This window comes from Eschrichtius robustus, chromosome 20, assembly GCF_028021215.1.
Source record: "Eschrichtius robustus isolate mEscRob2 chromosome 20, mEscRob2.pri, whole genome shotgun sequence".
NCBI classification, from domain to species: domain Eukaryota; kingdom Metazoa; phylum Chordata; class Mammalia; order Artiodactyla; family Eschrichtiidae; genus Eschrichtius; species Eschrichtius robustus.
Genome location: NC_090843.1, coordinates 20482379 through 20503631, shown reverse-complemented (window position 1 = coordinate 20503631; position 21253 = coordinate 20482379). Strand labels below are relative to the sequence as shown.

Sequence of the window (21253 nt, the reverse complement as noted above, 5' to 3'; positions counted from 1 at the left end):
GGGACACAGGGTCTTGAGCTGAAGGGCCATGGAGATGGCCTGCTTTGCTCCCCTTCCTCCCAACACTTGGGTCTAAGCTCCCCGCCCCCAACCAAGAAAGACCACATCCCAAGGACTTTGGTTTCGGACATGTTTTATTTGGCACAAAGGAGAAGGGGGTCTGACACCAGTTTAGCCTTTTGAGTGTGCAGAGCTCTGCCCACCCCCCTCTCACCCCTCAATAATGAGCTCAGCCCCGAACCAAGGATTTCATAGCCCTAAGATCCATCCAAGTAGGTTTCCTCATACCACCCCCCTTCATTTTTCTCTTGTTCTTTGGCCCCTAGAGAAGGAAGCCTTCTTTAAGGATAAAAGGTGACACAAAAGCCCAGCCCTGAAGTGCAGCACCCTAGGGGCACTTCAGCCACCACTGGACGGCAGCGAGGGGGCATGGGACAGGTGAAGGGAACCGGACAGGTAAGCTAGGGCTGCCCCCCCGGAACCGTCCCCTTCCCTAGGAACCAGCCAGAGCCGAGGGAGGAAAGCTGGGGGTTCATGTTCCTGGGGAGCTGCCAGGACAGAGGAATGGGGGCTGTGGGCGGCGGGGGTGGGGGGAGCAGGTTGAGGATGGTGAGGAAAAGTACAGGTAAAGGGGAAATAAGGAAATGATGAGCTTGGCCTTGCTCAGTGTCTGGTGACACGGAGGGGAGGTCTGAGCAAGGGGCCAGCAATGACCCCAGCCAACCCCCAAACTCCACCAATCCCCAGACTGGCTTTGTAATTCCAAAACTTTTAAGGAAGGGGTTTGGGGTTGGGAGAGAAAAACCGAAAAGAGATCTGTGCTGTGGATTTTACTCTCGGGCAGTGGGAAAACCAGAGTTGTCCCCTCTGACCACTTTCTAGAAGCTTCCAGACCTCATCCCAGCAGAGGGAAGGGTGACTGTTGGGAAGGCAGCCCCACTGCCCACTGTCCCCTTAGACGTGGACCTTTGCATTTGGGCCCAGGCCTCTGCCCTTCAGAGCTCCTCATGGACCCGCTCCTGGTCTTCGTCCGACTTCAGCTTGAGTTCCTCAGCGGTGATGTTGCCATCCTGGTTGCGATCCTGATTCTGGAACATGTCTCCTATGGTTTTCTCAGGGTCCTGGCCAGGCAGGAGGCGTCCTTTGCCCTCACTGACTTGAGCCTTGATGAAGGTGGAGAACTACGGCGAGGAGAGCCAAGGGGAGGGGGAGAGAGCGTCCTGCCTGAGCAGCTGTGCTCACCTTGGGACGGGCCCCCAGGCGGAGGCCTTCCAGTGAGGACTGAGGAGGGGAGCTGGTGCTGCGTCCTGAGCGGGGCGGGGGCGGAGGGCGTGCCCAGGGTCAGGCAGCCATGGGGGAATGGGCTGCATGTGCCAGAGGCAAAGGCGGGGATGAGGGGCTTAAGGCACACTGACCCGCAGAGGGGCAGGAACACGGGTGCAGACAGGATGGTGGACACACGCTGTTCTCGTTAGATGCCACCGTGCAAGGTGGCTCCTGCCGGGTGACAGCGTGGGAGGGATTACTAGAAGGAGCGAACTCCTCACCCACCTCCTCCGGGGGGACCTCGCCATCCTTGTTGAGGTCCATGTCTTCAAACAGGTTGGCAGGAGGGTCTTCGTGCCACACAAACAGGTAGCCTGTGGGCAGCCCATCCTCCCGGGACACCAGCTCCACCTCAAACAGGAGCACAGCACTTCCAGGGACCCCCCGGGCTGGAGGGAGGGGAGGAGGAGAGAAGGGAAGGGTCTGGGCCTGGCTTCACTGCCTGCCCAGTGCGCTCCCAGCCTACAGGCCTCAGCTCCTGCCTTGGGGGCTGGAGAGGGGGGCGTGGAGTGGGAAGCATCCGGAAGGCTTCACTCATTCCTCCCACCAGCCGTCAAGGCTCCAGGTGGCAGGGGCAGACGGGAGGAGGAAAGCCATCAGGCCAGTCTCCGCTCCTCACCTCCGCTCTCTCCATGTGCCAGGTGCGGGGGGACCACAAGCTGCCGCCTCTCTCCCACACACATGCCCTGCAGGCCCGTGTCCAGGCCTTCGATCACCTTGTGGGCGCCTAGAGTCGCCTCCTGAGGGGCCCCGTAGTCATGGCTGGGGGGAGAGCAGATTTCCGGGTCAGCGTTCATCCTGGTCCCCGGCGGGCCCAGCTCCCGAGTCACCCCTGGTGCCGCCCCACAGGGCAGGGTGCAAGGGCCCAGCAGTGCAGAGACAGGATCAATCCCCTTATCTCGCCACTGCCCTGCGGCGTGGCCGGGGGGCTCATCTCTCCCTGCTCGTTTCCCTCCACTGAGTGGAACTAGCAGCTCCCCCTACTGCTTACTTCACCCTCCCTCTGCCTGTGGAGTTAAGAATTTCAGCTTAGATGGGAACTTAGGGAGGAAGGAAGCGTCAGGGGTGCTGCTAGGAGGACTCCCCACGCCTGGGCCCGCCCACCTGCCCAGCCCTGGCCCTGCCCCGGACCCACGAGGAGAAGAGCTTGGTGCCATCCAGCAGAGAGCAGTTGTAGTGGTAGCGAACAAAGTCCCCAAGCTTGGCCGTCTCATTGCAGGTCTCCGGGGGCCGGGACAGGGTCTTGATTTCCACGGGATCTGCAGGGTTGTGGAAGTCGATGATGTGGACGTCGAAGATCAGCACAGCAGAGCCAGGGATCTTGTCTCCTGGGGCCAGAATGGGGGCGTGGATCAGCTGGAGTCTAGGAGGGGCTGCTCTAGGTCTCCGTGGAGGCCCCAGACCTTCCCCATCCTGGGGTTTTAAACAAGGATGTGATGGGATGTTTGTCCACATAGTCAACTCTTGTAATATACTCTGTGGTGGTGAGGAGGCAGGGGAGGGGAGGGGCACGCCAGCTGGAAAGCCTTTTACATATGTATCTTGCAACCTCCCAATAGCTTACCCTGCTGATCGATGTGATTAGTCCCATTTTACAGGTGAGCACACAAAGGCTTCCAGCAAAGCTGGGACTCAAATCCCGGTCTCTTTGCTTCCCAGGGCTATGCTGTTTCTGTTCTTCCATAACCACCCTCCCCAAGCTCAGGAGTCGGCTGCCCTTCTCCAGTGTGGAAGGGGAGAAGTGGGGGACTGCCCCCTGGAGAAAAGGATGGCGTCCTTGTGGCAGGAGTTGGGTGGGGGACCAGTTTTTTTGATGAGAGGGGCAGAGCAATGGCTGGAATCCACCCCCTTCGCCCCCGCTCATCAGGGGGAAGGTCAGGAGGAACTGAGGTGTTGGCTTGGGGAACAGGGAGCAAGCCTACCAGTCCCGTTCTCCCCGTAGGCGAGGTGGGGGGGGATGGTGATTCTCCGGCGCTCCCCCATGCACGAGCCCTGCAGCCCCTGGTCCATCCCTGGGACGACGTAGCCCTGCCCCACATAGGTATTGTAGGTGCGGTTTCGGGAGTAGCTGCAATACGAGGGCGAGGGCGGGCGAGGGCGGGGAGGTGGGCAAGGGAGTCACAGCGGCCCCGCCCTTCCCCCAGCACAGAGCCGCCCCCAGCCCCCACCATCGTCCTCAGGACCCCCCGGACCTGGAGTCAAAGAGGGTGCCGTCCATCAGGGAGCCGTTGTAGTGGTAACGCATGAAGTCCCCAGCCACGGCTCTCCGGACGCAGCCAGGTGGCAGCTCCAGTGTCTCCAGCTGGACCGTGTCCTTTGGGTTGTGGACGTCAATCAGTAGGACATGGAAGACCAGGGAGGCCTGCGGGGGGATCACAGTCCCTGGGGAAGGGATAGGCTTGAACCATACACGTGGAGAGCAAAGCAGGGCTTCTCCACTCAGGAAGGCCTATGTGAGCACCGTGCAAAAACGTGCTAACCCTGCTTTCCAGAGCCTTTGACGCCCATCAGCAGCCCTGCTTCTTCCCCTGTGAGGCCCGAGCTGAGCTTTCCCCAGAGCCACCGCCAGCCCATATGAGCCTTTGTGTGAATCAGAACAAAGCATCTTAGTTCCCCAACCAGGGATTGAACCCGGGCCCCAGCAGTGATAGTGCCGAGTCCTAACCACCCAAGCACCCCTTCTTAGTGAGGTGATCACCAAGGGTTAGATTTCATCACTACTTGCCTCCCTGGCCAGGTGTCCTTGTGCAGTACTCAACCTGAACAACTGTATGTGGCAGCCCACTTCTAGAGAATCCCCAAGTCCCTGCTTGCCCTCACCATAGCCTTTCTCGCCATAGGCCAGGAATGGAGGGATGACGATCTTCCTTCTCTCTCCAGGACACATGCCCAGCAGCCCCTGGTCCATGCCCTTGATCAGCCAGCCAGAGCCCACGTAGGTGTCGTAAGTGCCACCTCTACTGTAGCTGCAGAGAATGAGGTAGGGGTGAGGCTGCTGTTGGTGGGAGAGGCAGGAAGGCCCCCGATTCCCCGCTGCATGCCACAGTCCCTGGCGCCCCAGGGCTCCTTCCAGCCCTTACCTGGTGTCGAAGGCAGTGCCATCCAGCAGCGTGCCGTTGTAGTGGTAGCGGACGAAGTCGCTGTCCTGGACCATGCGGGGGCAGTGGGGCGGGCGCAGCAAGGTGCTCACCTGCACGGTGTCCGCCTTGTTCCACACATCGAGCAGGACCACATCAAAGTAGAGGGTGGCATCCGGGGGAATAAGCCCCGCTGTGTTTGGTGCAGCCCCCAGAGTGGGGGGTGGAGTGGAGGTCTGAGCATCCTGCTTGGCCTCCCCCTCCACCACCCTTAGTTCCCCTTCTCCCAGGTCAAGCTAGGATCCTACCCAGGGCCCTATTATTGCCCTTCCTCCCGCCCCAGCGACAGGAGACGGAAAAGTCTAGTCCCAGACCTGCCTCACTATTCATTCTGCGCATGCAGTGTGACCTTGGAAAGCTGCTCTCCCTCTCTGAGCTTCAGTTTTCTTGTCCTGGGCCCTTGCTTCTGCCTCCTGGTCTCCTCCACCCCCATGCCTGGGCCCCAGCTCTCCTCACCCACGCCGATGCTGCCATAGCCAAGGTGCGGAGGCACAATGAGGCGTCGCCGCTCATTGACGCACATGCCCATGAGGCCTCGGTCCATGCCGGTGATGAGGCGCCCCACGCCCACCACGATGGCCACCAAGGTGTGGCGGTCATAGCTGGGGAGGGAGGGGACAGATGGGATACAGTGGCCTCTGCCCATGGTCACATACATGCACAGGTGCACACAGTGCACACACACACACAATCCCCCTCCCTACACAAAGGTGTAGATCCAAAGGCTTCTCAACATTTCAGGCCTCCCTCCTAGGTGGGCCGTGACTCCCACCTTAATAGGATGGGCTGTTACAAAAGGAAGCCCTCCAGGAGGCCAGGGGCTTTTACCTGCCCTGGGATGGGGGGATGGTGCCAGCAGTCCTGTCTGTTCCTGCTATGTGCAGACCGGGGCGGGGGCGGGGGGCAGGGAGACCAGTTATCCAGCACTTAAATGATAAGGCCGACGAAATGCTTGGCATTTTACATTCATTACCTTTGTAAAAATATTTATTTATTTGGCTGCGCCGCATCTTTAGTTGTGGCACTTGGGATCTTCGTTGCGGCACGCGGGATCTTTTAGTTGCGCCATGTGGGCTCTTAGTTGTGGCATGTGGAATCTAGTTCCCTGACCAGGGATCGAACCCGGGCCCCCTGCATTGGGAGCACGGAGCCTTAACCATTGGACCACCAGGGAAGTCCCTGCGTTCATTATCTTATTTAATTCTCTCCCCTGTGAGGTGGGCATTATTATTATTATTATTATTATTCTTTGCCGCACCATGCAGCTTGTGAGATCTTAGTTCCCCCACCAGGGATCAAAGCCGGGCCACAGCAGTGAAAGCGCCGAGTCCTAACCACTGGACCACCAGGGAATTCCTGAAATGGGCATTATTGATTTCATTTTTCTTACGAGAAAAATTGAGACTTGAGAGACCAAATGACTTGCCCAAGGTCACACAGCTAATGTTTGGTCTGTTGAACTCCAAAGCCCACGTTTGGGCCACGGCACCATCAATTCACAGAGGAAAGGAAGGGGAAGCAGAACTGGCTGGGGATAGGGATTGGTTTTCAATTTTGAAAAAGCCTACTCTAAAATTGCCACGGCTTTTACTTGTTTTTAGTTACAGTTTTAATTTTAAGTTTTCAGAAGTTAAGTAAAGATGGGAGATTATTATTTTGATGGAAGGTGTCATGGGTTGTAAAAGTTTTCCAAGCTCAGCACCGCTTGGACCCAACCTGGATCCAAGAGTCCCCATCAGGATCCCCGATAGGGAGGTCATTCCCCAACTCCCAACCCCTCCTCCACTCCGTGGTGGCCACAGGCTCACAGCTGTACTCCTGGCTACTGCCTATGCCTCATTTTGCCCACTGAGCTGGGTGTATGGCCTGCTTCCTCCACAGTGCCGTTGTGAGAGCCCAAGCATGGCAAGAAGCTTCTACCAGTTAAACACTACCAATGTTCTCCCCAGAGTCAAGGCTAATGTGTACTGAACCCGCTTGCAGACTGTAAGGTACTGGGTGAAGTTCACTTTCATTCATCATCTTGAGTCTTAACATCAGCCTTAGGAAGTAGGGACACAGTTTTTCAGACTGTTTTTTAATCTCCTTTTTTTCAGATGAGGAAAGTAAAGCTTAAAGAGGCAAAACTCCTTGTCCATGATCACAGCCTGGGTTTGAATCCAGGGTCTTGGTCTCAGGAGTTCGTGTTCTTACCCAATAAACTGCCTGCCTCCAGAGCCACTAATTTCTATAGGCTGACTTGTGTGTTTTGGGGAAGGGTCTAAGAGGGACTGACTTCTTGGGTGTGGGGTGGGGGCTTGTGTGTGTGACCTGGACCCAAGGTTTAACTGAGGCTGGCCTGGCGTACAGCCCTGCCCCCACCAAGAAAAATGAACTTGCCAGAGCAGACGGAAAGCCTGGACACAGAAGAGGAGCCCATCTCTCAAACCCCAAGGCTGGCAAGATGGGCGGCAGCACTGACCTGGTTGAGCTAAGATGGAGGGAGATGAGGGTGAGGGATCACGAGGAGAGGGAGGCATGAAAACCCTCGGAGGAGCCCAGGGTGGCATGTGTGACTGTGTGACATGTAGGCAGACAGGGTCCCTACACCAAGCTATGCCCTGTACTCCCTGATCCATCCTGCTGTCTTAGAATGCCCACCTGCTTTACCCCACTGGCTGCTAAAAAACCCCCTCCCCCTCCCCCAAAAGCTCTACTTACTTTTTCTCTAGACACAAAGGCACTGAAACCTGTGGCTGGAACCAGAAAGGGAGTCAGGGTGGCTGGAAAGGTAGAGGGTGCTGGGCTGAGACCACTGGAGGATTCACGTGCAACAGGGACCATGCCCTTCCCCCCAACTCTGTGGACCAGAAAACCCCCTCTATGTCTTTAAATAAAGCGCTGGTAAGTAAATAGAGCAGTTCACTTTGATTCTCAAGCACTCTGAGAGACAGAGGGAGTTTGTGTGAAAGAAATTGGGGTCTTCTGAGAGGCGAAGGTTTGAAACTGAGGGCAGGGATGTCTGGGGAGATGGACCTCTAGGAGTCCCCCCACCCAGGGTGCTGTGTGTGAGGTTAGGGGATCACGGTGTGAGTAGGGAGCATGCAGACACAGCTTAAAAGCAGCAACAAGGGAACCCCAGGACTGAGAGAGCTTGGTCCCGGGCTCCGGGAAGGGAAATGGTGAGTCTGGGGGCACTCAAGCCATTACCTCGAGTCAAACTTCTTGCCGTCCTCGAAAGTACCGTTGTAGTGGTAGCGCACAAAATCCCCCATCTGCACTTCCCGGGGACAGGCCCTGGGGATGTGGTACCTCTCGATGACCACATCTTCCAGGGGGCTCCCGGCCGGGCTGGCGCGGCCCAGCCCCCTCCGCACGGCCTGCAGCAGCAGCAGCAGCAGCAACGATTGCAGCAGGGGGAGCCGGAGGACGGTGTGGCTGGGGCGCCCCGCGCGGAACATGGTGCCTGGAGCTGGGACGGCCGGCTGTGAGGGCGAGCGAGAGAGCCGCCGCCGCCGCCAGACTCCTTCCCCCCACTCCTCCCAGAGCTGGCTCCCCCTCTTCCTGTCCTCCATCCCCACCCCCGCCCTGGCTGGTCCACGTGGAATGGGGGCTGGGGAGGCTGAGCTGGCGGGGCGGGGGGTGTGTGTGGGGGGGAAGGGGTGTGGAATAAGAGGAGGAGGGCCAGGCTGATAGCGTTAGAGTACGAGGAAAGCACCACAAAGCCCTCCAGATTTACCCCCACCCCCATCCTGGGGCTGAGAGACCTGGGAGGGGTAGGGAAGTTCCGGAAAGTTGGGAAAGTCGGAGCCGACTTAAAAAAAAAAAAAAGTTCAGAGTTTTTTTTCTGGAGCCCCCCGGGTCCTAAAGCCAGACCGAGGCAGCCCTTGTTTCTTTGGCTGGCAACCCCAAACTAGGTCTCTCCAGTGGCTGGTGAGGCTCCAAAATCGGAGGGGTATCTCAGTGCTCCCTCCCACCCCTTCTGCCCCAGGGACGGCCTCTCCAGGGACGGGCTGCTTTGTCCTGCAAAAGCTGGACTGCCAGAGGACTTTCTGACGTGGGGATGGAGATCGAGTGAGAGGTGGTGAGAGTGGAGGATGTGCAGGGTAAAACCGGGGGTGTGCCTCCCCGTCGCGGGCTGGGGGGACACTTGGAGGAACCTCTTCGGGGCTGGGAGTGGGGAGTAAACAGAAGGACCGCTCTGATGGAAGGAAGAGCAGATTCCAGGGCTTGGGTAAAGTAGAGTGAGGTGGCACTTCCCTCAATTTCTCTATATTAAGGTCCCGGGGGCGGGGGGGACTGTCTTTGTGTGGGAGGGGCTTTCTGGGCTCCGCATCCCTGCGGGAATTGTTCCTCCACCCTCTCACCATCTGCCAAGGGGAGGACCCCCAAGGGCAGGAGGTCGGGGACTCAGGATAGTGTTGGCTTTCTGAAAAGAGTGGAGACACAGCCCTCGGCCCCTCGGGGGATCTGACTCAAACCACGACCCCGCCTCGCTGCCCCCAGTGCCAGGCGCTAAGACCCAGCGGGCGCGCCGGCCAGTCCCGGGCCCCTGAGCCCGCCAGCCTGCCCGGGAGCTGGGCCGGGACGCCTGCTCGCGGAGGGGAGAGACAGCGGCGCGGAGGGGGCTATGGCTCGGGCGGCGTGGGGGCTGCTGTGGCTGCTGCTGGGCAGCGCCGGGGCGCAGTACGAGAAGTACAGCTTCCGGGGCTTCCCGCCCGAGGACCTGATGCCCCTGGCCGCGGCCTACGGGCACGCGCTGGAGCAGTACGAGGGCGAGAGCTGGCGCGAGAGCGCGCGCTACCTCGAGGCCGCGCTGCGGCTGCACCGGCTGCTGCGGGACAGCGAGGCCTTCTGCCACGCCAACTGCAGCGGCCCCGCGCCGCCCGCCGCCGCGCCCCCCGGGCCCGCTACCCCCGGCCCCGACGGCGGCGGCGGCGACGAGTGGGCCCGCGAGCTGCGACTCTTCGGCCACGTCCTGGAGCGCGCCGCCTGCCTGCGGCGCTGCAAGCGTTCGCTGCCCGCCTTCCAGGTGCCCTACCCGCCGCGCCAGCTGCTGCGCGACTTCCAGAGCCGCCTGCCCTACCAGTACCTGCACTACGCGCAGTTCAAGGTGCGCGCCCAGGCGGCGGCGCCTCCCAGTCGGGTCGGGGGGAGCGCGGCTCCTCGCCTGTGCTCGGGGTTGCGGGCTCTGGCCCTGCTGACCGGCCCTGTCCCCACGCCGCAGGCGAACCGGCTGGAGAAAGCGGTGGCCGCGGCCTACACCTTCCTTCAGAGGAACCCGAAGCACGAGCTCACCGCCAAGTATCTCAACTACTATCGCGGGCTGCTGGACGCCGCCGACGAGCCCCTCACGGACTTGGAGGCCCAGCCCTACGAGGTGGGGTGCCAGGGTAGGGCCAGCCCTGACGCAACTCCCTGAGTCCCCCCATAGGGCCCGTGGGGGAGGGGAGGTGTGGGGGTCCCCTTGACCCCTCTGCCGCGTCCCCTCCCCCCTAGGCCGTGTTCCTCCGGGCTGTGAAGCTCTACAACAGCGGAGATTTCCGTAGCAGCACGGAGGACATGGAGCGGGCCCTGGCCGAGTACATGGCCGTCTTTGCCCGGTGTCTGGCTGGCTGCGAGGGCGCCCACGAGCAGGTGGACTTCAAGGACTTCTATCCAGCCATAGCAGGTACCCACCCCGGTGGGCATCCCTTTCATCCACAGGGCCCTGCTTCCCAGAACTCCTAAGGCACCTTAACACGAATATTCATTCCATACACACTTATGGAGAGCCTACTAAGTGCTTGGGAGGCCGACAGGCATAAGGTGTTATCCCGACCCTCAGACCCTTCAGTCGGCGTTGGCTGAGAGGGGCCAACAGAACACCTGCCACTGGGTGCAGAGGGCTGCAGTAGGGAGTGTCCAAGGTGCTGGGCATCGGTGCAGAGAGGAGGTGACATCCCAAAAAGGTCTGGGGAGGTTGGGTTCACGGGCCTTCCAGGCAGAGGGCAACGCAGGTGCAAAGTTGCTGAGGTGGGAAACGACCCAGCAGGTGTGTGCAGAAAGCAGTTTGTGGCCAGAAATCACACCTAGTCTGGGGATCCCTAAGGGCGGAGTCCCTCAGCAGGGGCAGAAGGGACTGTCCTGAGCTTCTCTCTTTGGGCTTCAGTCCCACCTCCAGGCCTCACCTGCCAACCTCCCAGTGTGCCCTGGCTTCCTCTGGCTTTGGGGCGGTGGGTGAGCTGTGGGGGTGATAAGTCAGCCCAGGCCACTGTAGGCTTCCGCAGCATCCCTTGTCCCTCGACTGTCTCATGGGATCATCAGGCAGAGCTGGGACTGGAAGTCATCGGCCGTCGTCCCCATCAGCGGGATGGAGCTGTTCAGTACAGAGGAACCCGAAGCACGAGCTCACCGCCAAGTATCTCAACTACTATTGCGGGCTGCTGGACGCCGCCGCGTCCAGCTCCTCACCGCTGCCACCCCCACCCCCAGATCTCTTTGCAGAATCCCTGCAGTGCAAGGTGGACTGTGAGGCCAACTTGACCCCCAACGTGGGCGGCTACTTCGTGGAGAAGTTCGTGGCCACCATGTATCACTACCTGCAGTTTGCCTACTACAAGTGTGAGCCTCCTGGTGGGCTTGGGGTGGGGGAGAGCACTGCACTGGGAGTGAAGCCGAGCCAGAATTGAGGACCCTTGGTGATGGGAGGGAAGGCTGGGGGTGGTGAGGCAGGTGAGAGGCTTGTGGCGGGGAACAGAGAGCAGCCTCAGGGGAGAATGCCAGGGCCCCTTGGGTAAATGACTAGACAGTCAACAACTGCACAGCACTTGATAGTTTACAAAGCTCTGCCACATCTGTTTATCTCGCTTGATCCTCTCACAAGCAACCGGTAGCTGGCGTTACTGGACCCATTTTTCAGATGAGGAAACCGAGGCTCATAGAGGGTAAGGGGCCATTAGTCACATGGCTAATAAAAAGTAGCACCAGGACTTAAGGCTCTCCTCACTTAAGGGGGATTCTGGCATCAGCCGGGGCTAAGATGGTCAATCTCCAGGGTTTCTGCAATGCAGAGATGCCAAGATTCAGACAGGCTGGAGTTGGAGAGGAGGAGCTGAAGACCAAGGGCCAGGAGACCCTTTGTGTTCTAGTTGGCAAACAGGTTGAGGGCTGGGCCACCAGCTTCTGATTCCCCAGTGCCATCATTCTCCAGCTGTGTGAGCTCAAGCAGTTTACCTGACCTCTCTGTGCCTCAGATGTCTTATCTGTAAAATGGGGATGACAGTAACAGTGAAGCTTAAATGAGTTACATGGGGCATAGGGTAAGTGCCCAATACGTTCTAGCTTGTATTATTATTGGGTGGGATGAGGCGCCCAACAGGTATTCTGGGAGGCAGCTGGGGAATCAGGGGCAAGGGACTAAATTGGGAGATAGGGGTGGGTTAGTTGAGGGTTATCCCTGAAGGTGGGGAAGTGCCAGGGCCACTACTCACTCCTGTCCTGCCTACAGTGAACGACGTGCGCCATGCTGCCCGCAGTGCCGCCAGCTACATGCTCTTTGACCCCGAAGACAGTGTCATGCAGCAAAACCTGGTGTATTATCGCTTCCACAGGGCTCGCTGGGGCCTGGAGGAGGAGGACTTCCAGCCCAGGGAGGTGGGCATCGCCGAGGCATTCTCAGGATATGTGATTTGATTTAAAAACAGAACAAAACAAAACAAAAACCTGGCTTCCTCCAAAGGCGGGGTGAGAAATAAAAAGAAAGAATTTGGGTTGTAGTTGGAGTCCTAGGTTCAAACCCACCAGCTGTGTGGTCCTGGGAACACTACTGGCCTTTTCTGAAACTGTTGCCTCACCTGCAAAATGGGGGTGGAACAGCCTACGTCTCCAGCACAGTGCCTGGCATGTGGGAGGTAAAAAGTATCTGTCCCTGCCTGCTCCCTTCCCCACTCTCACCATGCTCACTGCTGGCCTTTGCCCTTCTTCCCCAGGGACCCCATAACCTGGACCAACTGAGGATTGGAATTCTAGGAATTCTAGAACCCTGGAATTCTGGAATTCCAACCCTGGAATTCTAGGGCAAGACTGGCAAATATGGGGCACGTGGTGCCACTCCCCACTTCCTTGTCAGTGGCAGACATTGCGAATTGATTTAGGCACTCTTTCTCACTGAGCCCTCAGAATCCTTCTTAACCCGGCACTTCAGGCAGCTGTGATTTTTCGATCAGCATGTGAACTGATACCTGTTCCCTGCTCCTTGAGCTGTAAAAGGGCCAGAGGGCCCAGATCCTAGGAGCTCTGGCTCCTCCACCATCTGGCAGCAGGGCCTGGCTCACCTCACTTTCCTTCCCTCCTCCCAGGAGGCCATGCTCTACCACAACCAGACAGCTGAGCTTCGGGAGCTGCTGGAGTTTGCGCACATGTACCTGCAGTCAGATGACGAGGTAAGTGGCCCCTTGCCCTACCGGCTTGGTTGGTGATGGACACCCCTTGAGCCTCTTCCTGGGGCCGCTGTGCCAAATCTCAGCCTCAGCTTGTGGCAGTCAGCCATTGTGAGGCAGAGAGATTTATTTCACCTGTCCCTTGTTTACATCTGCCCTCCTCTCCCCACCCCGTGTTCTCACACACCCCTTCTCTACATGTCTGAATCTCGCTTCTCCTGGGCCCAGCTCTGGTGGCGCCTCCTCCAGAGGCCCTTGCTGTATGTCCTGGCTCTGTCTTCTGGGCTTGCAGTGCCTACTCTGACCGTCTGTGCCTCCCTGGACTGGAGTTATTTACAGCCCTCGTCTGTCTCACCCCGCCCCTTTCTCCAGTCAGTCTCCTAGAGGACTGGGCTCCAGGACAGGGGCCAGGTTATTCCCAGCTCTCCCACAGCACCTGGCACAGAGCTGGCCCTCAGAAACTGAGCTTGAATGAACCAGTGAGTGAATGAATGAACACAGGACACCGGGAAGGAAGGACCACAGTGTGTTATTACATTGATTCTAAATGAGGGTGTGAGAGCCTGAATTCTCTGAGGTGTTGCTGCCCAGTGCTTATTTATCCATCCCGTGCATCGTTCATGCACCCATGCCCCCCCTCATCAAACAGGGGGCCAGGTCTGCACAGTGAGCCCCCAGGCTTTGGTGCTTACCAGACTTGGCTCCACCATTTCCCAGTTGGATAGCCTCCAGGCAAGTGTTAGGTAACCCTCTAACTTCCGTTTCTTCATCCACGGAATGGAGAGAATAATGGCCATCTTACACTGTTGTGGTGAGAATTCAATTAGATCTAGTATGTAAATCACTTAGTGTAGAGCTGGCACATAGTAGGTGCTCAGGGGGTGGTGGCCATTTTGATTACTGTTATTTGTTGCTTGCTGTTTGCCAGACACTGTGCTTGGGGCTGTGGTAAATTGATGAAAGGCACAGTCCCTCGTCCAATCAGCTCACCGTTAGTTCAGTGCAATGGGAGAAGTCAGCACGGGGCACTGGACGAGGCCTCCAGACGCAGCCAGGGTCATCATCAAGGGCCGCATCCTGGAGCTGATGCCTGGTGTTGGAGGGATAAACAAAAGCTATCCAAGCACAGGGGAGTAAAGGTGTTCCTGGCCGGGAAGCAGCGTGAGCAGACAGTATTCATAGACTCGCAGTGTTGCCTGTGTATTTATGCTTAAAAGGTGGGCTGTGGAGAGGAAGAAGGTTACACCAGCCCTGAAGCTCTGCTGGTGGAGCCCCATGCATCCGTTCACTGAGGGGGCAGTTTGGGAACAGGACTTAGGGAGAAACCCTCCAGTCACTCCTGTGTGAGGTCTTGAGTGTGACTGGGAAGGAGGGGTTTGGGACCGAGATGGGATGGGAGGGCCCCTTGGCCAGGAAGGGAGCCGATCTGGGTTTGTGCCTGCTGTGACCTGGTTTATGCTCCCATCCTGGGGCTGCTCTAGATGGAGCTGAAGGAGACAGAACCGCCCACGGAGCCTGAGGAGCCCCCGTCTGATGCCGAGTTTGAAGGGGAGGGCGACTACGAGGAGAGCATCTATGCTGACTGGTGGCAGGAGCCAGACGCCAAGGGTGACGAGGCTGAGGCCGGTCAGTGACTTGAGTCCTGGTGGAGGGCGGGGATGCAGCCTGGGCTGGACGTTAGGGACAGGAGGATCCAAGCACTGGGCTGCAGAGGCTGTGGAGTAGCTGTGCTGGGCGCTGGCACCCCTTTTCTGGGGGCTTCCGGCCTGTTAGCACAACCCCCGTCCCACCTGGTAGAGGGGTGGGGGTGACATCCTTCCTGGAGCAGGGACCAGCTGAGACCTGTTTCTGGGGACCCTCACTCCTGCCTGCGCCACCTCCCCGAGGACAGCACCTAGAAACCTGTTGGGGATGGGAAGCTGACCCCAATGCTCTCTCCTTTCATTTTTCAGAGCCGGAGCCTGAACTAGCATAAGAAGAGGGCCCCTGGCACCCCTCAAGAGCTTAGGAATCCCGGGACCAGTGGCACCACCCCCACCAGCCTGGGCAGCAACAACAACTATTTATTAAACATGTAAATGGACATAGCTGACCAGGCCCCATCCTGTCCCAACTGTGAGCCCTGCTCCCCAGACCCCTCTTGCCTCCTCTCTGGGTCTCTGGACCACCGGATTATGGTGCTGCAACTGCTGACGGCCTGCCCTCCTCCCAGTGTCCTCCCCACCCAGTGGGGCAGTCTCCTGGAGGAGAAGATGCTAGCTCTTCCTAGTTGGGGACTCAGCCTGAATTGCAGACACAGCAGAGGGGCAGCTGGCATCACGAAGAGCACTGGACCAGGAGTCCAGCTGTTCCTTGCACACTGGCAATTGGTGCTCAATAAACATTTCTTGTTGAATGAATCACAGCATTGGGGTCCAGACTCCCCTGGGCTGAGTGGTGAGGGTGCAGGTCCTTCCCTCCCTCCCTCTGCACCCATCTCCCCTCATGAGTAAATGTGGAGACAGGTGAGGGGCCACAGTTCGCCCTCTGTGGACCCTGGGTGTTTGCGACCACGAGGAGCATCAGCCTGCCATTGCAATCTGCCGCTAGGGGGCGTGAGGACGCAGTTCTGCCTGAGTCCTGGCAAGATGGTGGTTTCAGATTTCTAAGGTGGTATGTCCTGTATTTTCCTAGTTCAGCATCGCTTCCCTCAGGGAATGTGGGGAGGGGGCCAAAGACACTTACTTCCGGTTTTTACTTTCCAAGCATTTACTGAATCAGAACAAGCATGCCCTGCGCTGCCCTCTCTGCCCATTCTCCCATTCATTCCACAGCAGGGAACGGGCCCTCTGAGTGGCCAGAGGAACCCTAGGGATACGGCTTGATAACATGAGACTTTGTGGTGGCAGTGGGACTGCCAGGCCGTCTTGCCCAATCTTGCATTGGCTCTGGGGGGCAGAGAATTTGGAGGTGGCTACCACCCACCCTGTGATTCCCCCCCACTTCATGTTCCAGAGCAGGGAAGTAGGGGCAAAAGGGGTCTCTCTGGGGAGGGACACCGGGCTAGGGCCAGCCAGGTGACAGTTCTGGCCCACTGCCCACATTTCTGTTCTCCCAGCGGCAGGGTGGTGGAGGCCCCTTCTCCTCTTACTGGAAGGTGGAGCGGAAGCTGGTAAGCCCAGTTCTCACCGTCCACACCCCTGCCCAGATGTGCCAGCTGACGCGGCCTGGGCCCTATCCATCGCTGTGCCCAGGAGGACTCCGTGCCCCACCCCATGCCCTTCCCCTGGGCCTTGGTGAAGATGAGGAAAGGAAGGACAGAGTCGGAGTGTGGAGCACGGGCGGGGTCAAAGCTGGGGGCGCCGGTGACCTCACTCCTCCCTCTCTCCCGTAGGTGGGTATGCAGTGGCAGCGTCTCCGAAGAGCTCCCAGGTACCAGGGGGGCCCTGCCCGACCCCACCCCTCTCAAGCTGCTGTGTTGTCAGCTTCCACCGAGGCCCCGCCCCCTGTTTCTGGGAGGGGCTGCGCTCCGGGGCTGGCCCTCCGGAGGGTGGGGAGTGGGGACGTGCTCCAGCATGCCTGCGTGAGTAGGAGCTCTGGAATCTGGACCGCTGGGTTTGAGTCTGAAAGCGCCTGCGTGCGGGAGCGAGAAGGCCTATGTGCTTGGGTGTTGGTGTGGATGTGAGCGAGTGCCTGCCTGCACATGTCTGAGAACGTCCGTGGCAGCGTCGTGGGCGACAGAGCGGGTTTGCGCATGCGTCCCTGAGGGTGCGCGCATTCGTGACCCTAACCCTAGAATATGTGATTGTACCCAACGCTTATCTATTGGGCACCTACTATGAGCCGGGTACGCCGCAGGTGCTGGGCATACAATAGTGGGCAAAGCAAGCCAAGCACCCCCTGCCTTCCTGGAGCTTGCATTCCAGCGGGGAGACAGGCAATAAACAATAATGTAATAATGAATGAGTTATCAGGCTATGTTACATAAGTGCGTTGGAAAAATAAAGCAGGGTGAGAGGATCAGGAGAACAGGGCGGGAAGGGGAGTACGGTTTAAGAAGTGTGTTGATGTGTGTGTCCAAGTGTGCATCTGACGGTGGCGTCTGAGGGTGAGGGTGTGTGTGTCTGTGTGTGTGCGCGCGTGTGTCCTGGGAACAGAAGGCCGCCCCTCTCTAGGTACTCACCCGCATCCCGGTGTTAGCCCAGGCCCTCCCCTTCCAGTGGGTCTTACTCAGCTTCTCCATCCTTGGCAGCCGCCAGCCACTCCCACCTCTCTCTGATGCCAGCGTCTCCCCATTGCCCAGCCAGCTCCCCAAACCGGTGAGACCGAGTTCTAGCGAGTCCCAGCGTGGGCCCTCTGGGGCCGTCCAGCCCATTCTCCCAACCCCACCCAGCCCAGACGCCTTCACCTCCTCCATGTCTCTGTCTCACTCGGTCCTCTCCTTACCCCGCTCCCAACTACCCACCCAGCACCTCAGCAGGCCTACCATCTGTAGCAAAATGGCGAGAAGGTTAGAGACAGCCAAAAGGGCACTGGGGATGATGACCTCACACAATAGGGCCAGACTCAGATGTCACAGAGGTGTCCTGGACCCAGAAAGACCCTGTCCCAAGCAAAGCATCACTGCTACAATGTATTGAATACCTACTGTGTGCCGGGCACTTGGCAGGTTCTTTACAGCCTTCAAAACAGTCTTCCGGTTCCTGGACTTCCCTGGCGGTCCAGTGGTTAAGACTCCTTGCTTCCACTGCAGGGGGCAAGGGTTCGATCCTTGGTCCGGGAACTAAGGTCCCGCATGCCATGCGGCCAAAACAAACAAAAAACAGTCTTGCAACATAGATATCAATGCCCTTCTGCCACAGGTGAGGCTGAGGAATGAGAAGCAACCTGTCCAAGGTTCTTCAAGGTGGGGGGTGGCTGAGCTGGGTTTGAAACATTTCTCCCTAAATCCATGATGCTCAGAGAAGGGAGAGAGCCGAGAACACCCTGGTCTCCTCTCTCTGGCCCCTGGAGCTGGCTTTGTCCCTTTATGCTGTCAGCTGGGACACAGGAGAGGAAGGTGAGGACCAGATGTGGAGACAAAGCCCGCACATTGCCACAGCTCACCGAGGGAGGCAGAGAGTTCCAGAAGGGAGAGAGGGAAGGAGGAAGGGTAGGGAGGAAGGGAGGAAAGCAGGAAAGGGAGGAAGAGCAGGCAGTCAAGCCTCACTCTCAGGCCTGATTCCATAGTCCAGTCCCACTTCCCACTGTTGGCTCCCTAGGATTGGACCAGATGTTAGAGGGCCTGGGGACAGACTCACTGGGGTCATTTAGACCAGCCTCTTCTTGAATCCTGAGAGGTGATGGCCAAGGGAGGCGGGGGAGGGAGGGTCCTGTGGGATCTCCCCAAATTCTTGTAAATTCCAATGGAAGAAATTCCCCTCTTAGGTTTGAGAACTAGTTCTTGAAGTCTCACCCTAGTGTTCTCCTCCTCAGGGAGAGTAGGGTCCCCCTGACCCCCTCCTGTGTCAGAAGGCTGTGTCCAGTTGGCACTGGGGCCAACCTCATAAGCTTACTGGGGGAGTCCTGGCAGCCGCAGGGCCCAAGCCCTATGCAGCTTCCCCACTCAGGGGCCTTCATCCAGGCCTCCTCTTGCAGCTTCTCTCCAAGGATGGCTCCAGCAGATGGCCCCAATTTCATGGATGGGGAAACTGAGGCCCAGAGAGACTAGATTGGGCTCCCAGGGCTGCATGATAAAACTCCAAGATGACTTGGGGATTAGATGGGAGTATGCTGAGTGCTGGGGCTGCCCACTGGAGCCAGCCCCAGCCCAGACTGGGGACACATCACCCCATAATCATCACCTGGCTGGGTGCCAACTGGCACCAGGGTGCCTGGATAGCATCTCTTCTGACCCCCAAAAAGCCCTTGGGGTGGGAGCACCTCTCATGCCCCTAACTCAGGTGGAGAAACTGAAGTAAAAGGAGGACATGGCTGATTGTTTACCCCTCTCCCCCGCCCCATATACTTGATCCTCTGAATCTGTGGAAGAACTCACTAAGGTATGTCCCTTGGTAAAGAAGAGGCCAAAAAAAAAAAGAAGAGTCCAAGAGAACTTGACATTCTCTATTTTGGGTCATCTTTTCAGCTTTCCTTTAACAAGAAGAGTGCTATGTTATGTTCCTGGAGCGAAGTTAAGTGGTGGCCATTTGTGATTCTTTTCTTTTGAGCATTTGGCTAAATCCTGGTGGCTTTCCTGGAGGAGGAGGCTAGGAAGGAGTGAGGTTCAGACAGTCTAACTGGGGAGTCTGGCCTCTTTCCCTGGCCCTGGGTGGGTATGGGGAGCAGGGGGTCTTTTTGGAGGTTTCACAGCCATGAAGGAGATAACATAAATTTTTTGTTATCTCCAAGTGAGGTTATGCACACAGTTACAGAGACACAGGAATGAAGTCAGAAAATGCTTGTCATGTAACTTTAACCTTTAGCATAATTATTTTGATAACCCTTTTTTTTTTTTTTTTTTTTGGTAATACCTTGATATCCTCAAAAATGGAAATGTCCCTGGCCTTGGAGCTCCTCCCCGGCCCCCAACACATACTTTGGATGGAGCTGGCTTCACAGCTGGGTCCAGGCTTCACCCGCCCCCACTCTCCCTGCCCCTCCCCCTCACTACTTCCAGGTTCTCTGCTGGGGCCATAAATTATCCATGAGCTGTAAGTTGGCTGCTTCTTCAACTGCAGGCTGAAGTGCTGATGAAATATTCAAGGATCTCAACTCTCAAAATTCCCTGGCGGCCGCAGTATGGGACTAGGGAAGCTGGGATTAATGTACAAGGCTAGGGGCCTCCAAACCTTGGCCCTGGTTCCCACCGAGGTGGAGTCCTGGGCAGGGAGACCGGGAAGGCCAGAGCGCGGGAAGAGGTGGGGGAAGGGTCTCTTTGCATAATCGATGGCAGTGGGTCTGTGTAGGGCCCTCGCCGGTTTAGAGGGTTTAGAGGAAGTGAGGGAAAGTACGGATTTAGTCCCTGAGGAGGGCCGGCCCCCACCCCTCCCCCAGCCGTGGCTCTCTAATCCGGAGGTTTGCCTTAAGTCACACCTCCAGCTGACTTCTCCCAAGGTTGGTTCTCATCTGCCCCCCTCCCCCCAACTGCCAGGAGTTTGCTTGTGTGACCCTGGGGAAGTTCCTCTCCTAGCTCCGAATTCAGTGTCCCCAAATATACAAGGAAGGGGGCTCTGATCAGAGATTCTCAACAGGTGGGGGAGAAACTCCTGCCATGTGTGCGTGTGCGCGCGCGCTGACACACACGCACGCACGCATGCAGGCCGGGGAGGGGTGGCCTCTCGGTGGGAAGGGTGCCTGTCGGGGCAGGCGTCGCCCCTGGCTTGTTGGGGGAGGGAGGGGCAGGCAGGCTGGCAAGGCGGGTGTGGCCCCAGCTGTGTCAGCCTGTGAGTGGAGTCGCCCAGGCCAGGGACAGGAAGCGGGGTGACTCAAGCGGCAAGGGCTCGTCCCCTCCCTTCCCCCAACCCACTCAGGACGGGGAAGGGGTTGCTTAGAGACCCACGGAGACCCAGCTCCAGAATAGAATCCTGATGCTTGGGGCCCTGCCTTTTGGGCTCCTGAAGCCCTGAAATCGTACCCTGGGACAGTTGAGGTAGGTCAGGGGGGAGGAGGGGGCCGCTCGGAGATGGACATTCTCTGGAGAGGTCCTGACCCTCCTCCAGCCTTTCCGTCCACCACCACTGGCCCCTGGTATCTCGCCCTGGCCCGTGCTATTTCTGGCCCATCCTATCTCTGTTTTCTTGTCTCCTTGTTTTCCCTTTGACATTCCATTCCCGCCCACACACCTCGTCTCTCTCGGGGAAGTGTGGCTGGAGCTACCTCTGCTATTAAGAGCCCTCCCCAGGCCGGCTGGGCACACACCCACTGGGCCAGGCCGTGGGCAGCCTCTGGCCTCGAGGTTCCTCCCCTTGGACAAAGGGGAGCAAAAATGTCAGGAGCACACCCACCCTCACCTCTGGGGCCTTGCACCGTCCTGCCCTGTTCCCACTCCTGGCGATGCTTGGGCCCACTCCAGCCAGAGCATTTGGGAGACTCTTCTGTAGCCAATGTCCTCTCCCCAGGCCTGAAGGGGTCACCCTGAGCAAGTCCCCTCACCCCAGCGCCAGGGGCAGTGGACAGGGGCAGCAGTGCAAACGGAGTTGCACATACGTAGATCTACGTAAGTTACAAGTCAAGCTAACTGTTCAAAGATACACCTTATTACTAACAAGGACCTACTGTATAGCACAGGGAACTCTACTAGTTTTGTGATAACCTATATGAGAAAAGAATCTGAAGAAGAATGAATATATGTATATGTATAACGGAATCACATTACTGTACACCTGAAACTAACACAACATTGTGAATCAACTATAATCCAAAAAAAAGAAA

The 21253-nt window shown here is 57.9% G+C and overlaps 2 protein-coding genes across 2 annotated transcripts; one reads left to right on the top strand and one right to left on the bottom strand.

Annotated features, from left to right (window-relative positions):
* Positions 1-116: 116 nt before the first annotated feature.
* On the bottom strand, positions 117-7999 carry FKBP10 (FKBP prolyl isomerase 10). The gene is made up of 10 exons (XM_068531601.1): positions 7653-7999; positions 4920-5065; positions 4407-4596; positions 4147-4292; positions 3519-3708; positions 3249-3394; positions 2462-2654; positions 1946-2088; positions 1552-1715; positions 117-1181 (listed from the first exon to the last, which is right to left on the bottom strand). The coding sequence occupies exons 1-10, from the start codon at positions 7901-7903 to the stop codon at positions 996-998; spliced, it is 1755 nt and encodes a 584-aa protein (XP_068387702.1). The 5' UTR covers positions 7904-7999; the 3' UTR covers positions 117-995.
* Positions 8000-8782: 783 nt separating this feature from the next.
* On the top strand, positions 8783-15261 carry P3H4 (prolyl 3-hydroxylase family member 4 (inactive)). Its single transcript, XM_068531602.1, has 8 exons — positions 8783-9555; positions 9670-9822; positions 9942-10113; positions 10917-11045; positions 11932-12077; positions 12782-12865; positions 14344-14488; positions 14815-15261. Exons 1-8 carry the CDS (start codon positions 9073-9075, stop codon positions 14835-14837), a joined length of 1335 nt encoding a protein of 444 aa, XP_068387703.1. The 5' UTR covers positions 8783-9072; the 3' UTR covers positions 14838-15261.
* Positions 15262-21253: the final 5992 nt, after the last annotated feature.